The 16,912-nt window shown below is 38.9% G+C and overlaps 2 protein-coding genes across 3 annotated transcripts; both read left to right on the forward strand.

Moving 5' to 3' along the window:
- The first annotated feature begins 232 nt into the window (after positions 1 to 232).
- On the forward strand, positions 233 to 7,070 carry il2rga (interleukin 2 receptor, gamma a). Its single transcript, XM_071364651.1, has 8 exons — positions 233 to 405; positions 1,345 to 1,438; positions 4,322 to 4,488; positions 4,656 to 4,792; positions 4,932 to 5,103; positions 5,202 to 5,301; positions 5,459 to 5,528; positions 5,653 to 7,070. The coding sequence occupies exons 1-8, from the start codon at positions 336 to 338 to the stop codon at positions 5,872 to 5,874; spliced, it is 1,032 nt and encodes a 343-aa protein (XP_071220752.1). The 5' UTR covers positions 233 to 335; the 3' UTR covers positions 5,875 to 7,070.
- Positions 7,071 to 12,588: 5,518 nt separating this feature from the next.
- LOC139552680 (sorting nexin-12-like) lies at positions 12,589 to 16,203 on the forward strand. Of its 2 annotated transcripts, none has more exons than XM_071364653.1 (5): positions 12,589 to 13,215; positions 13,541 to 13,636; positions 13,886 to 14,010; positions 14,281 to 14,371; positions 14,844 to 16,203. In XM_071364653.1, exons 1-5 carry the CDS (start codon positions 13,051 to 13,053, stop codon positions 14,850 to 14,852), a joined length of 486 nt encoding a protein of 161 aa, XP_071220754.1. In that variant the 5' UTR covers positions 12,589 to 13,050; the 3' UTR covers positions 14,853 to 16,203. The 2 variants fall into 2 exon arrangements, with proteins under 2 accessions (XP_071220754.1, XP_071220753.1); XM_071364652.1 differs by having other exon boundaries at positions 12,789 to 13,215; positions 14,600 to 16,203.
- Positions 16,204 to 16,912: the final 709 nt, after the last annotated feature.

Consider the following 16,912-nt stretch of genomic DNA (forward strand, 5'->3'; position numbering starts at 1 on the left):
TTGGATTAAGTGTTATTTATAATCTAATTATGTACAAAGCTTCTGTGTTTATCGCTTACCTATTGGCTGTTAGTGAACGTGCATAGTTAATTTACTTTATAGTTGTAGATTATTAATGGTCTGTACAATCCCCCTGCAATGTTCTTTTCTGTAGTTTGTCTTTCTGTGTTTTTCATAGATTGAAGGATGTGGCCAGTGGAACAGGAAATGTAACACACGGCTGTTTTAAAAAAAGTTAAACTAAAGGGGATAAAAGAGGAAGTCACTGAGCAGCCATACACAAATACATTAGCGTATAGCTAGTTACGTTCATTCCCACTGTCATCCATTTTGACATGAAGATGGTTGGAAGCTGGTTGTTTCTCCTCATCTCTCTCCAAGGATATGAGGCTCCCTCCACCCCCAGTAAGATTGTCCTGTTGGATGCTACACCTGTGATATTAATTTTAATGTTCATTTATTCAACTTGTTTAAGACCTGGTGCTACGACAACACATCCGGCCAATGTGCCCTCAACTTTTGATACTGTTTTTAATCTTGGAGAATCTTTGTAGGATTTATTATAATTTTTTACATGTATTTGTGTTAATAAGATAGTGAGGTTTAGATTGTCTTCTGATCATTTTATCGTGTACTCATGTTGATGGATGGTTTCCGCTCAGTTGACATTTGTCTTGAATTTTTTTTCAATGTTCACATAAGTGTGTCAGCAAATTATATATATATTTTTTTTTCTCCAGTTATTAATAATTGTTTTAGACTATGACATATAGGAAATATAACCGTTACATTTCAAAAACTCTCAAGTTTTTGGTTGAGCTATATTTATTGAATTGATGTACATCGACTTACCTCGTATGTAATGTAATTACATAATGCCAATTTAATTACCTTTCTGTTTCTTTGGGAGTCATCAAATAATAAATAAATTACACTTTATACCAGGTATTATAGCAATTTATTTGATCAAACTATTACATAACTTCCTAGAAACACAAAATAATCTGAAAAGTAAAGTTTCATGTGCCATTTCTATTGCTGATGCGACACCAAAAGTCCCCTGCTAGTCTGAGATTGACGTCAACTACTTTGTGGTTTCCTGTAACATGGCCATCCATCTTGTCATATACATTCACATACTGATAAAATTATTCATTTAATTCAATGTGATGGTGGAAAAGTACTCTAGTCATGATATACATGAAGGTATAGACCCCTTAATATATGTTATCTGATTTGTCTCTTAAAAAACTGTAAACACCCAATGTAATTATGCAACTCATCTTGATATCATACCACATCTCCCATTTAAACAGATTTTCAATTTCTGTTCCATTTTTTCAGATGTAAACTGCCTGATCATTAATCTGGATTATGTCAACTGCATCTGGAGTGAACAGGGGAGTCCAGAGGTCAACTTCACCTTTTTCAGCAACAGGTTAGTGCAATGTGATGGGTGTTGAGGTCTTTGTCCAAAATGCTTGCCGTGCATCACTGTGATGTGGTGTCACACATTGGTGGTGGTTGAGGTGAGTTTTCCCCTTACAATGAAAAGTACTTTGAGACTCTCTATATGAATTAATATATTATTGTTATTACACTCATTACCATATGTATTTGTGGACAGTGAAGCTACCATTTTAAATGTGGCTCTAAACTCCAGCATTTTTAATTTTAGAACAAATGTTTCACATGAGGTGACAGTACAGAATGACACATTTTATTTGAGGGTATGTTCATACAATACATACTGTATCTTTTACCATTTACAAATGAACACTTTATGTACAGGTAACTGCCAAAATAATTAAAACACTTGAGTAAATGAGGGATACAAAGTATATTGAAAGCAGGTGCTTCCACACAGGTGTGGTTCCTGAGTTAATTAAGCAATTAACATCCCATCATGCCATATTTTGACCACTATTTTGGCTACCATGGTAATGCCCCAATATGATGAAAATACCCTTATCCACAGGGCACACGTCACTGATTGGTTTGATGAGCATGAAAACAATGTAAACCATATTTCATGGCCGTCTCAGTTACCAGATCTCAATCCAATTGAACACTTATAGGAGATTCTGAAGCGGCGAATGAGACAATGTTTTCTACCACCATCAACAAAACACCAAATGATGGAATTTCTCGTGGAAGAATGTTGCCACATCCCTCCAATAGAGTTCCAGATACTTGTAGAATCTATGCCGAGGTGCATCAAAGGTGTTCTGGCTCTTGATGGCCCAATGCCCTATTAAAACTTCTCTAGGGTAGGGGGCAGCATTCGGAATTTTGGATGAAAAGCATGCCCAAATTAAACTGCCTGCTACTCAGGCCCAGAAGATATGATATGCATATAACTGGTAGATTTGGATAGAAAACACTCTAAAGTTTCCAAAACTGTTAAAATAGTGTCTGTGAGTATAACAGAACTGATTTGGCAGGCGAAAACCTGAGAAAAATCCATTCAGGAAGTAGTTTTTTGTTGTTGGTTTTGTAGTTTTCTAATCAATGCCATTACAGTATCCATTGACTTAGGACTCAAATTGCAGTTCCTATGCCTTCCACTAGATGTCAACAGTCTTTAGAAATTGTTTCAGGCTTGTATTCTGAAAAATGAGGGAGTAAGAGCAGTCTGAATGAGTGGACGCTGCCCGTGTCACAGAGCTTTTTCATGCGCGTGTGCCTTTTTTGTTTACCTTTTATATTGACGACGTTATTGTCCGGTTGAAATATTATCGATTATTTAGGCTGAAAACAACCTGAGGGTTGAATATATACATCGTTTGACATGTTTCTATGAACTTTACGGATACAATTTGGATTTTTTGTCTGCATGTTGTGATTGCGTTTGAGCCTGTGGATTACTGAAGAAAACGTGCGAATAAAACAGAAGTTTTTGGATATAAAGAGACTTTATCGAACAAAAGGAACATTTATTGAGTAAATTATTGAGTAAATGAATGTCTGCTGAGTGCAACCATATGAAGATCATCAAAGGTAAGGGATTAATTTTATCTCTATTTCTGACTTGTGTAACTCTTCTACTTGGCTGATTACTGTTTGTAATGATTTTTCTGCTGGGCTATGTTCTCAAATAATCGTAAGGTATGCTTTCGCCGTAAAGCATTTTTTAAATCTGGCACCGTGGTTGGATTCACAAGAAGTTCATCTTTAAACCTATGTAAAATATGTTTTGTTTTCTGAATTTTTATAATGAGTATTTCTGTATTTGAATTTGGCACCCTGCAGTTTCACTGGCTGTTGAAGAGGTGGGACGCTACCGTCTCACGTACCCTAGAGAGGTTTTAAGACACTTTATGTTGATGTTTCCTTTATTTTGGTCGTTACCTGTATTTAGTCCCCCCATTTGAAGAAATTTGGACAAATTCAATTGTAGTGTATTAAAGTAGTCAGAAGTTAAGTATTTGGTCCCATATTCCTAGCACTCAATGACCACATCAACCTTGTGACTCTACAAACTCGTTGAATGCATTTGCATTTTGTTTTGGTTGTATTTCGGATTATATTTAGCCCAATAGGAACTGAATGGTGAATAATGTATTATGTCATTTTTGAGTAACTTTTATTGTAATTTAGAATAGAAGATGTTTCCGAACACTTCTACATTAATGTGGATACTATGATGAGTATGGATAATCATGAATCCTGAATAATGATTAGTGAGAAAGTTACAGAGGCACAAAGATCATACCCCCTACAAAATGCTAACCTCCCCTGTTATTGGTAATGGTGAGAGGTTAGTATGTTTTGTTGTAGCTTCTATAACCTTCTCACTCATCACTATTCATGATTTATTTTCTTAATCATGGCATTATAAGGATTAATTTAGAAGTGTTCACAAACATCTTATCACAGAAAGAAAATTACTCCAGTCATCATTCACCATTCAGTTGCTATTAGGCAAAATATAACTCAAAACACAACCAAAACAAACTGCAAATGCATCCAACAAGTTTGTAGAGTCACTTTTGACTACTAACTATAATACATAAGTTAATTTGCCCAAATACCTATGACTTCTTCAAATGGGGGGACTAGATACATAAAATGCTTTCATTTCTAAACTGTAAAATACATACATTATGTTTGAAAATACCCTTGAATAAAAATTGACATTCTGTACTGTTGCCTCATAGGAAACATCTCAAATCCAAAATATTGGAGTATAGAGCCCAAAACATTTATAATTGCTTCACTGTCCGAATACATACGTAGGGGAGTGTATCTCTGTCAAATCTTGAATATCCGTACTTTGGTACTAATTCTCATCCATCATTTTCACATGGTATGTGTTTAGGTTCATCAAAGATAATATGGAGGAGTGCACAACATATCTACAGGAGAAGAGTTATGCTGTGGGATGTAGACTGTCCTATGACAAGTCTGACAGGTTTAGAACACTGACAACCAAGCTGGTCCATCAGAACAACAGTTATGTGCAGACCCATAACCTGAAAAGCATGGGTAGGTTCTTTTTCTCAATCAAATCAGAACCTTACATACAGAACAGCATGTAACATGAAGAACAATAGTCATCTTACTTTAGGCTTTTTAACGCGTGTTTTTCCTATTTCAATCTTCATTTGATTGAAATGTCGTTAACATTTGACCCTCCTTAATGCTTTTTCTAGTGAAGCTTTACCCTCCTGTTAACCTGTCAGTTGAGATGAACAAAGACCCAGAGCTGAATCTGTACTGGAACAACAGCAAGAACACCCAATGCATTGAGAGTGAAGTTCGCTACAGAATAAACAGCGAGAAGTGGAAGGTGGGGATGGGTCAGGACTCAGGAGTTGGACCACTGTTTGGACACTGTAGCCTACTGGTCATTTTTCTACAAAATACTGGACAAATGTTTGAAAAAACTATCTCTCTCTCCTCCACTCTCTCTTTGTTCCTTTCTTCAGACATCTACTCCAAGCAAGGAACAGAAGTATGCTGTGGCTTTTCCGTTAAAGAGCAGTCGTTATGAGTTTCAAGTGAGAGCACGAGTAAACGACATATGTGGCGAGTCCAAGTTCTGGAGTGAATGGAGTCAGCCCATTCAATGGGATTCCATGAAGGGAAATAACTTCACAGGTAAATACATACAAAATCTCTGCTTTGCTTTATGGTTATAAAGTTGTGCTCAGACTTCTGTCAGGACTTTGTCATGTCAACCTTTCACTTTGGCCTAGACATATCTGGCAGCTCAATGTCTGTGTGGAAGCCAGTACTGTCATTAGTGGGTACCATGACACTCTTCATATTGGCCTGCATGCTGGTCTACAGGGAAAGGTGGGTTTGCCAACAGAAGTTAACACCACACTTACACCCCAAATAAAGACTAAAATCAAGGGGTATAGTTTACATTATAAAAAAATCAAAGTCTCCTCCATTATTCCTCTGAAAAAAAGTGATACTCTGATTTTGAACTAACCCTATCTCTTTGTAGAGAACGACTGAGATTCATCCTCATTCCCATTGTGCCTAATCCAGGCAAGAACCTAGATGAGAATGTAGAGGTAATATTTATCCCTGGTCCCATGCATTGCACTTCATTATAATCTTTGTTTCTCTATTACTGTTATCTACAGTTTAAATCCCATCTTATATCTCACATATTACATGTAACCTTTACCTTTAAAGGCCTGGCTTCCCATCTCCAAGGACATTTGCTTCCAGCCCAACTTCACTGAGCTTGCCTGTCCTGTTCGTGAGTACAGTCTGGTTCCCCAAACTGGCAGCGTCAGCGAATCTGAGAGCAACTTCTCCATCCTAACAGACCAGTCAGATTGCCTGTCCACGTGTTCCTCCTCAGCTTCCACTTTTCCTGTCACAAGTGAAAATGAACAAGCTGGTATTGAGTGAGACTTACAAAGGCTGCATTCTAATTACCCTTCTCCCCTAGGTGTGCACTTCCTTGATCCCCCTCATTGATAATACGTATTAGATTGGTGTATGCATGGGCTAAAGGCAGTTTCTATCAGATTTCTTTTTAGAATTTTAACATATGAACATCCTTAATATTACGGCACCCAATCCGTAATAAATCCAAGCATTTTTGTTTGATGTTCAACCATTTGTAAGATTTTTAAATGCATCGATTTTTGAGAGAGAATACAACATAAAATGCTCTGAACATTGCAATAATGACATACCCTCCTTGTATTGCGAGAAAAAAAGCTGTTAATTACACAAACTGACCACATACAATATAGTAGCGTTATGAGCTAGGCTACTTATGAGCGTGCATGTCTAAAATGTTTCTAATAATGTCATAAAAAAAGTATATATCTATAGCATATACAAGCTAATGAAAAAATGATCTTAGCAGCTGAAATGATGGGCACAGGGTTAAACATGATTCAGCTGACAGTTTTAATATTATAAACAATCCCTTGTGAAATTTAAATTGTACTATTGCACACTGTATCTCGTTGGAATAGAGTGAGCATCTGAAATGTTGAATATTAGCCTATACTTTCATTAAAATGGTATCTTATACTAGCTTGTATTTACATTTATTAGGGATACCCACTGCTCTTCCTGGGGTCCAAACACATTAAGGCACTTACATTAAATATAAAACAAAAGGTAAAACAGTACATCATACCACATTATTACACCACTGCATATCTACATTACAAAATGTATAATACCACCATACAACAATTTTACAATGTACATGTGTGGAGAGTGTGTGTGCTAGCGGTTGTGTGCGTATGCGTGTGTCTGTACCTTTGTGTATATTTCTTCACAGTCCCCGCTGTTCCATAAGGTATATTTTAATCTGTTTTTTAAAATCTGATTGTAATAGTATTTTCTTTAAATTTGGTTTCCAAGCGGGGGCTACTGCTATAAAAATTATTATAGGCTATTGGCCTATTTCCTCTTAAATAAATATGATAAACGTTGCCTCCTAATGTTGCATGATATCCTGTAATCCTACCAGTGGCGACCTGTCATTCAGGGCAGGTGCCCCACCTGTTTTAAGTCATATCAGTTTGCAAACAATGTAAAAAAAAAAATAACATAGTCATTGAGATAATAAAGCTGCAGACAAACATGGTCTCTTTTTTGCTTTCTTGAGTAACATGCTGACCACACCGCTCGTGTCACGTCCTCGAGCTTTGCAAAATACTTTTACACATACATGTTATTCAATCATTGAACCCACACTGCTCGCGCGAGTCAACGAGTGTCTGTGTAGCCAGGCGATAAAATAGAACTTGGTTCTATTTGTGACACTTGATGCGCTGCAAGTCCCGCCTCTCCCATCTCCTCATTGGTTTTTAGGAGGATATACCCACATGGGTGATTGAAAGATGACCTGAGGTCCACATTCCAGACCAGTTGGTGGTGACAATGCACCTTAAAGTTGCTTGCTAACCGCAATATAAAGTCCAAAGAAGAAGAAGAGCTCTGAAGGAGGAGAGATGACTAGAAATGAACTCGGTTTACCCTTTTATCTGTGGATTAATTGTCGGAGTAGAGGACCTTGTGCATTTCAGGTAAAATAATAACCCAATGTTTATATCACAGGACAAATTAGCTAGCAACACCAAGCTAGCTAGCTAAATTGCCATAAATGTGTAATGTTTTTTGACCTGTCCCCAAATTAATATAGTTGGTTCAGAGTTTGTTTGATATTTCAACCTGCGTGTCCTGATTGTGTCTGGTGTGGGTGGACAAAATCAACATGTGCACGATGGTGCATGCATGCATGCGCACGAGCGGTCTGGTCAGCATGTAAGGCAGCTCCAAAATGCAGGTGTTTCAGCCTAGCTCAGGGCTTTCTGTGGTGGTGGGGCAGCCAGCAGAAAATATGGAGTGTAGGGTTTGTTAAGGTTCTCTAGTTGCGTCGTGATTGGTTCAGTGTTTTGTCAGTCATGGGGACACTACATCACCACAAAATCTACGGGTAGAGCTAGAAAATTCTAGCCCCTTGGGTGCTGCCATAGAGTTACATTAGAGGTGCCCATCCAAGAAGGGTCAAGGTATTGGCCTGACTTGCCTAGTTAAATAAAGGTTAAATAAAAAATAATGATAATAGTTGGCCACAGATAAATGACGTCAAATCACGTTAAATCTACCGTAGCTTTGATTGGACTGATTATGTCAACATCATACTTTCAAAATCTTAGCTAGCAAGCTGGCAAATCCTTTTCAATCCTTGTCATATGAAGAAAAATGATGAATAGAAAGGTATCGGTGCTCATAAGCCAGTGGACAAAAACATTACACAACAAGTTAGAAATCACAAATTCAACAATGAGTGGTTTGAAAGGAATCAGTGGTTAACTGCAAGCGTTGCAAAGCAATCACTAGCCTGCTATTAAGTGGAGTGGGTGTGTGGTCTGGGTTTAAGGGTCTCTTTCCAAGCTTAAAAGGATAAACATTCAACATTGGAAATGCTGTCAACATTCACGACAACTAGAAACTCGGAACTGGGAAATCTCAGACTTCAGTGAGTTCAAGTCAATTGGGAACTTGGAAAAAAACTAGCTCCGATTGGGAAAATACGTTTTGAACAGTCATCCAACTCGGAATTCCAAGTCGAGAACTCGGGCCTCTTTCTAGAGCTCCGTCCTGAAAATCACTGATGTCATGATTCAACCTTCTTTTTTTCCGAGTTCCCAGTTGTCTTGAAAGCACCACAAATCCAGAGAATGCCAAACTTTGATGACAAAATTTGCCCATGAAGGACCCCTGTGCCACCTTTCTGTTCAAGTGAGCACAGAACAACAAGGTGAGTCCAAAAATGTCTTGTATGCTGCCGCATAAATTATGTAATATGCCAGGGAGATATGTATACTGTAGCTAAAAAAGTAATACTAAGTGTGTGTTGTGTAGTAAACTGTTAGTAGCCCATGTGCCTCACCCTAATAATTTGATACTGTTCCCCCTCAAAATTTTGCCTACTGTTCTGACTTTGTGGTGCAAATGTAGCCTATAGCTTGTTTTAGAGTAATGTAATCATTGACTATTGTAAAAGCTTTCATTGTCTGCTCATATGTCCCCCATTGTTATTATTATACATTTTTCTATAGGCAGTAAATGAGGCTAAATTAACTGTTTTGCTGCCATTCAAGGCTCCGCTGATAGCCAGGTGTAGCAGTGGTAATTTCAACATTTCAACAAGAATCTTACAAATTCTTGGTAGCAGACCGAGTAGTTTAATTGAAGTTCAGTTTATGAACATTGAGAACAAAATTCTCTTAACATTTCTTAACTAACTTGCCTAGTTAAATAAAGGTTAAATACATTTTATTTTTATTTTTTCAAATGTAAAAAATGTAGGGAGTTGACCCCACCAAGATTTACATGCTAAAATCGCCACTGAATCCAAACATTGGAATTGACTGACCAGCTGACACTTCATATACAGTATATCAAATAATGTTGTAAATTGAATCTGATATTGTATCTAACTTAATTTGTTTTCAAGAATGTATTCAAATCAAATCAAATTTTATTTGTCACACGCGCCGAATACAACAGGTATAAAAAGGAATACATTCTAAAAGCTTTAACAAGAGCAAGGTATTGCGTTTCATTTGAAAACAGCATAACAGTTTGTAAAAGGAGAATATTTCAGGTCATCCCACCCCGTTAACCTTTGAACCCCTAACAGCTAATTCCATGGGTGAAAGCACATGATACTTGTTTTTACTGACAACAGAGCATGAGAAGAGGGCCAACATGAAGAGACCTGCATTACCTCATTTCTATCAGCATCTTAAATGTGCAACCAGAGGGAAAAAAACTATAGACCACCTTTACTCCACACACAGAGACGTGTACACAGCTCTCCCTCACCCTCCATTTGGCAAATCTGACTATAATTCTATCCTCCTGATTCCTGTTTACAAGCAAAAACTAAAGCAGGAAGCACCAGTGACTCGCTCAATAAGAAAGTGGTCAGATGAAGCAGATGCTAAGCTACAGGACTGTTATGCTAGCATAGACTGGAATATGTTCCGATGGCATTGAGGAGTACACCACATCAGTCACTGGCTTCATCAATAAGTGCATCGATGACGTCATCCCCACAGTGACTGTACATACATACCCCAACCAGAAGCCATGGATTACAGGCAACATCCACACTGAGCTAAAGAGCTGCCGCTTTCAAGGAGCGGGACTCTAACCCGGAAGCTTATAAGAAATCCCATCCGACGAACCATGCCCTCCGACGAACCATCAAACAGGCAAAGCATCAATACAGGACTAAGATTGAATCGTACTACACCTGCTCCGATGCTTGTCGGATGTGGCAGGGCTTGCAAACTATTACAGACTACAAAGGGAAGCACAACCACAAGCTGCCCAGTGACACGAACCTACCAGACGAGTTAAATTATTTCTATGTTCGCTTCGAGGCAAGTAACACTGAAACATACATGAGAGCACCAGCTGTTCCGGACGACTGTTTGATCACGCTCTTCATAGCCGATGTGAGTAAGACCTTTAAACAGGTCAACATTCACAAGGCCGCTGGGTCAGACGGATTACCAGGACGTGTACTCCGAACATGACCAACTGGCCAACTGGCAAGTGTTTTCACTGACTGAGTCTGTAATATCAATATGTTTCAAGCAGATCACCATAGTCCCTGTGCCCAAGAACACTAAGGTAACCTGCCTAAATGACTACTGTCGTGGAGAATTGTTTCAGAAATGTAACACTCTTACAAGAACTTGTGAATTCAATATAGACTTTAATACAAAGTAGCAAAAATGAGCCCTTCCATGGAAGGACCCTATCACAAACGTAACAGAGCCGAGCCCCTCCATGGAAAGAGACTAAATTCTCATATTACAGAGTCCTGCCCTTATAGGATTCTGTCTTTGCATAACGTATAGAGTCCCCTCCCTCTATATGAAAATAGCTTCCCTTGACCTTTCTCCATTATTTTCATCTCAGAGCTTGTTTGTTCACGCCCACGAACGCTCATATCTGCTTTTGGTTAGGTTATAATGATGGTAGAACCCTTTTCACATGCTTATGTTTCACGTGTCAGTCATCAGTTATTTTGCTTCCATCCTTCTTCCTGTATCCTTCTGACCATAGTACGTCCAGCTGTCATAAATGTACGTATGGCCTTGGTTAATGTACTCTTTCAAAAATAGAGTATAGTCTGGGTGTCATATGGCCTGGGTGTCATCCCTCAGGGGTGAGTGCTCAGTCCCTTCCTGTACTCCCTGTTCACTCATGACTGCATGGCCAGTCACGTCTCCAACACCATCATCAGGTTTGCTGATGACACATCAGTGGTAGGCCTGATCACCGACAACGATGAGACTGCCTATAGGGAGGAGGTCAGAGACCTGGTTGTGTGGTGCCAGGACAACAACCTTTTCCTCAACGTGATCAAGACAAAGGAGATGATTGTGGACTACAGGAAAAAGAGGACCGAGCACGCCCCCATTCTCATTGACGGGGCTGTAGTGGAACAGGTTGAGAGCTTCAAGTTCCTTGGTGTCCACATCAACAACAAACTATCATGGTCCAAACACACTAAGACAGTCCTGAAGAGGGCACGACAAAGCCTATTCCCCCTCAGGAGACTGAAAAGATTTGGCATGGGTCCTAAGATCCTCAAAAGGTTCTACAGCTGCACCATCGAGAGCATCCTGACTGGTTGCATCACTGCCTGGTATGGCAACTGCTTGGCCACCGACCACAAGGCACTACAGAGGGTAGTGCGTACGGCCCAGTACATCACTGGGGCCAAACTTCCTGCCATCCAGGACCTCTATATCAGGCAGTGTCAGAGGAAGGCCCTAAAAATTGTCAAAGACTCCAGCCACCCTCGTCATAGACTGTTCTCTCTGCTACCGCACGACAAGCGGTACCGGAGCGCCAAGTCGAGGTCCAAAAGGCTTCTTAAAAGCTTCTACCCTCAAGCCATAAGACTCCTGAACAGCTAATCAAAGGGATACCCAGACATCTCTTTTACGCTGCTGCAACTCTCTGTTTATAATCTATAAGTAGTCACTTTAACGCTACCTACATGTACATATTATCCAAAGACAAGACAACAACATAGCATGGCAGCAACACATGACAACACAGCAAGGTAGCAACACCACATGACAACATGGCAGCAGCACAAAACATGGTACACACATTATTGGGCACAGACAACAGCACAAAGGCAAGAAGGTAGAGACAACAACACATCACATGAATCAGCTAAGAAATGCTTACTTACTTAACCAACAATGCAGTTTTAAGAAAATAGAGTTATATAAGCAATTGTTATAATTGGCTAATTGCTCTGTTTGCTTATTTTACACCCATATTTGAATACATCTATGTTTGAATTGTGTCTCATGTGTTCAAAATAATATCACATTTGATCCCTGCTTTCTTTATCCCCCCCAAGAGTGAGTTTATCTGACAAATAACAAACTTCAACTGAAAACACTGCATGACATGTTTGTCTAAAGTTTGAGGCGTTTGAATCTATTTTATGACATTTCCATAATGGACGTACTCATCACTGATCGCATTAGATACTGGGTGGGGCACGTTCTGACTGGATTCTATTAATTCCCCGGGCAAAAAAAAAGTCGCACGTGGAGCAATTTGTAGGATTCTGTTTTCACGTGCAAAATGTATTGCTCTTTTTAAGGTCTTTATCTACCTTCCCAATGAAAACTAGTTGGAACATTTGAGCATATATTTTAAGGAAAGGAGATATTGTATGTTTTTGAACGATACATATTGTTGCTTTGTTGATAACACATGACCGACTGGCGCAGATTACTGTTCCATTTGAGAGGGCGCTCCTCGACACCGCTTTTACCCTTTTTACGTCACGGGCCATAGCCCCGGTACACTTAATCGAACTCCCTCAGTGTGGCTGGGTGTGTGTAGCGAGAGAGGGCACAGGGTGGCCCTCTAAATCAGGGTAGATTCATTTACACCACATTTAAATTTGCATACCACATCAAATTAATGAAAGGGGAGATCTAATAATTATTTCTCAGTATTGAGTGTTCTGACGTGAACTCACTGGGTTGTCGGATAAGGAAAATGTCAGATCCCACAGTGGCTGATACTCGCCGGTTAAATTCAAAGCCTCAGGACCTGACGGATGCTTATGGTCCCCCCAGCAATTTTCTTGAAATTGACGTTTATGACCCACAAACTGTTGGAGTCGGGCGGAACCGTTTCACAACTTACGAAGTCCGTATGCGGGTAGGTTGCTGAATATAGATGTCTGTCGTTACATATCTAGCTAAACCTACAAACATTTTCAGCTAGCTAATTAGTTATAGCTTACTAACGTTAGGTGGATGAAAATCGAGGCCCAGGATTTAGTCCGGCCTACTCACTGAGGTATTAAGAACGGGCCTACTAGCTAGCTAACCTAACATTGTCAGCTAGGGAAGTTATTAAAATAGCTTTTGAGGTAACGTTAACTTTCTAGCCCTTTTAGGCTAACAGGGTTAGCTAACGTTAGTTATACTTGTTGGCTGTCTCTTGACGAGAATATTCTGTTTTCTGTTTTCATTAAATGCAGACAAACCTGCCGATTTTTAAGTTGAAGGATTCCATTGTGCGAAGAAGATACAGTGACTTTGAGTGGTTGAAGAATGAGTTGGAGCGAGACAGCAAGGTGAGTGAAAGATTATCTATTTGTTTTTGGGTAGAATTTATTTTGGGTAGGACCTATATTGATGGACTATAATATATACTGTATCTACATATCATTACAGTAGGGTTTTCCTCAATGTTGACGTCTACATAAGTTGCTTATTACATTAATGTCATTAGAGGAATAATTATGTAATTAATTAGTCATGGTTAAGTTAATCAGCTATTTTAACGGCTATGGACTAAATACATTGCTATTGATTTATTCCAGATTGTAGTGCCGCCCTTGCCTGGGAAGGCACTGAAGAGACAGCTACCTTTCCGTGGGGATGAAGGCATTTTTGAAGAGGCTTTCATCGAAGAGCGACGTGTGGGTCTTGAGCAGTTCATCAACAGGTGGGTCTTAACTTACTAAACATTAGAGGATCATCTTGAGACAACCGATGCCAGGAAAAAACATACATTTTGAGCTAACCAAGATCAACCTTTTTGTAATAATGTGAAGTAAGCTGAAACAGTGTTGTGGTGGCAGATTTGGAATTGGCTTCTGCTGGTGTGGATAACTAAAAGTCATATTTTTAGACACCATTTTTGAAATGCACAGTCGGCAAGATGTTTAAATGCATATCTTTTTTTATAAATTCATGTCTTTCTCTTTTTTTCTAGAATTGCAGGTCATCCTCTCGCTCAAAACGAGCGCTGTCTTCACATGTTTTTGCAGGACGAGAGCCTTGACCGTAACTACATTCCCGGAAAGGTACGGCCGTTGGGTTTGGACTTGGGTTTGACATTGGGGTGTGGAAATGACTGCTTTCTGCTCTTCTGCCTTGCTCTGCTCTCCTTCTCTCATTTGTTATTTTTCCATTGAGCTCTTTGCCATTCAAAGTAGTGCAGTACTTGTTTTATTTGATATGTTGTATATACTACTGTGTATGGTGAATTGAGTGGTGTGTTTACTGATTCTATTTATTCTCTTTTTATACAGGTATGAAGTAAGTTTGACTGTTTATTTACATTTTAAACACTAAAATCTTTTGGAAGTCAGATGATAGCATGGCCACAATCTTGTGATGTTAGTGACAGTTCACACAGCTATTATATCTGTGCTGCCTAATTAGTTTATTTTTTATTTTTAAATCTGACCTGACTTTACACAATGTGTGGAACATCTCTTTCACTAATGGAAAGACGATATCTGATCATATGTGGCACAATTGTTTGGGATCCAGATCCAGTGATCCAGAGGCGAGATGTGCATAGCACCGGCCAGAACCCGTCTGATTTATCACCTCGTCCCGATAAAGCATACAGAGCCCTATCCCCATCGCAGCCGCAACCACCTCTGACAGCTGCCTCTGTCTCTCTAATGCCTTGTACTGTATATACATGTATATTCTTCTAGATACCCCAGCAACACCGGTTCACGGCCCTCCGCAGCCCTATAATGTGTGTGTAGCCAAGCGCACTAAATGGGGTGTGTTACAGGGAAGTTAGTACATTGTTGCAGATTTACATATAAACAGAAATTAGATTTTTTTTTCTTTTTTCTGTATCTGACTGAATTTTCCCCCTAAAAAAACATTGCATTTGGCACTGTAGTTGAATCCACCTCTATATATCAATTCCAGCTATGCCTCATAATCTGCCCAACCTCCCAGCGACATTTGTTTCACTTGTCTTTGTCCCTCCCTCAATAAATTATTTTCTTGAATGATTTAATCCACAAATCACAATCTCTCTCTAATGATCTTCATCCATAGAAGACTGGCTGTGTCTACGTGTAAAGTATATATGATAACCTAATAGAAAATACATAGCTGTTTGAGAGGGAATTGGTATACTCTCTCTGCCCAGCATAGCCTAAAGGATTATATGTTCATGGTTCAGTCATTACAGTTAATGAGTTACCCATTTTTTTTTGCACATCAATAAAGAAAAAAAACATTTCTGTCATTCCTTCTGGAGACGTTTCACTTTTGTAGTAGTCTGATTTCTTACATTATGATTGAATACTTAAAGGTATATCTCTCCCTTGGTACCCACAGTAACCAAAATTGTTTCTCCAATTGTATGATTAAAATCTCTGATGGATGTCAGTAAACAATGGTACCTTCCAAAGTTAAGTAAAATGTAGCATCATTGTAAAAAACGTTTTTTAAAGGGAGATCTTCCCATAGTTTTCCTCTAACATGACATTCCATGTTTCTTTGCATTTTCCATTGAAATAAGAATTTGTGGCTTTCCAACATGCTCATGCAGTTAGATTTTTCTATTATGAATACTTTTTATTATCAGATTTTCTTTCTAACTTTGCCTTGAATTGTTCATTATCAGTCTTTGCATCGTCTTCAGTCTGTTTATGGGAATGTAATGTCAGGTAATCAAACCACTGTGAAAACAAGGGGCTGATGAATAATCCACACATTTTTATTGATAAAGAAGCTTTTGGCATGAAGTTTGACCTAAAGTATTTCTTGAATGCCTTTTTTGTCATATGTATTTTGTCTTCATTATTATCATGTACATTTAATCTCCGTTTTCAGAAGAGCTGCCTTGTTTGTACCATAAATAAAATTCCCTCTGCCTGCAGGGCTATGTCCAGTTGTCTCTTTTAAATGGTCTGTTCAAATTCATGTCGGGATATGTGTTTCCTAATGCATCTTGTACAGGACCATACTGTTTATTTTCTGAATTAGATTTTTAACTAGAATGTCATTTCTTAGGTCGCCTCGTATGTGTCCAGCTGATTACGGAAGTAGAATAGGCCCTGTTGCTCCAAGAGATTAGTTTATGGAAACATAGTTCTTAGTCGAGAGCAAGTAATATTTTCTAATAAACCAGGTATTTTCCCTTTATAAGCATTTTCCAGCAATCATAATCCATGTTACAATGTAAACTCTTGGTATAACTTAAAACATAGGTCTGCATGGTTATATAAGATTACACTCCATGGACAACTAAAGTACTGAGTGCTGTAGTTTGGTGGGTGGATGAGACTGTCTGTGTCTCGACCTAGGTTGGGCCGAACTAAACATGGCGGTGTTCGCTTTAGCAATCTCACTAGAATAAAGACCTCCTCCATTCCTGCCATTATTGAAAGAGATAATGATACCTCACATCTCAAAATAGGGCTACTTCATGTTAGATCCCTCACTTCAAAGGCAGTTATAGTCAATGAACTTATCACCGATCATAATCTTGATATGATTGGCCTGACTGAAACATGGCTTAAGCCTGATGAATTTACTGTGTTAAATGAGGCCTCACCCCCTGATTACACTAATGACCATATCCCCTG

The sequence above is a fragment of the Salvelinus alpinus genome, chromosome 24 (assembly GCF_045679555.1).
Source record: "Salvelinus alpinus chromosome 24, SLU_Salpinus.1, whole genome shotgun sequence".
Taxonomy (NCBI): Eukaryota; Metazoa; Chordata; class Actinopteri; order Salmoniformes; family Salmonidae; genus Salvelinus; species Salvelinus alpinus.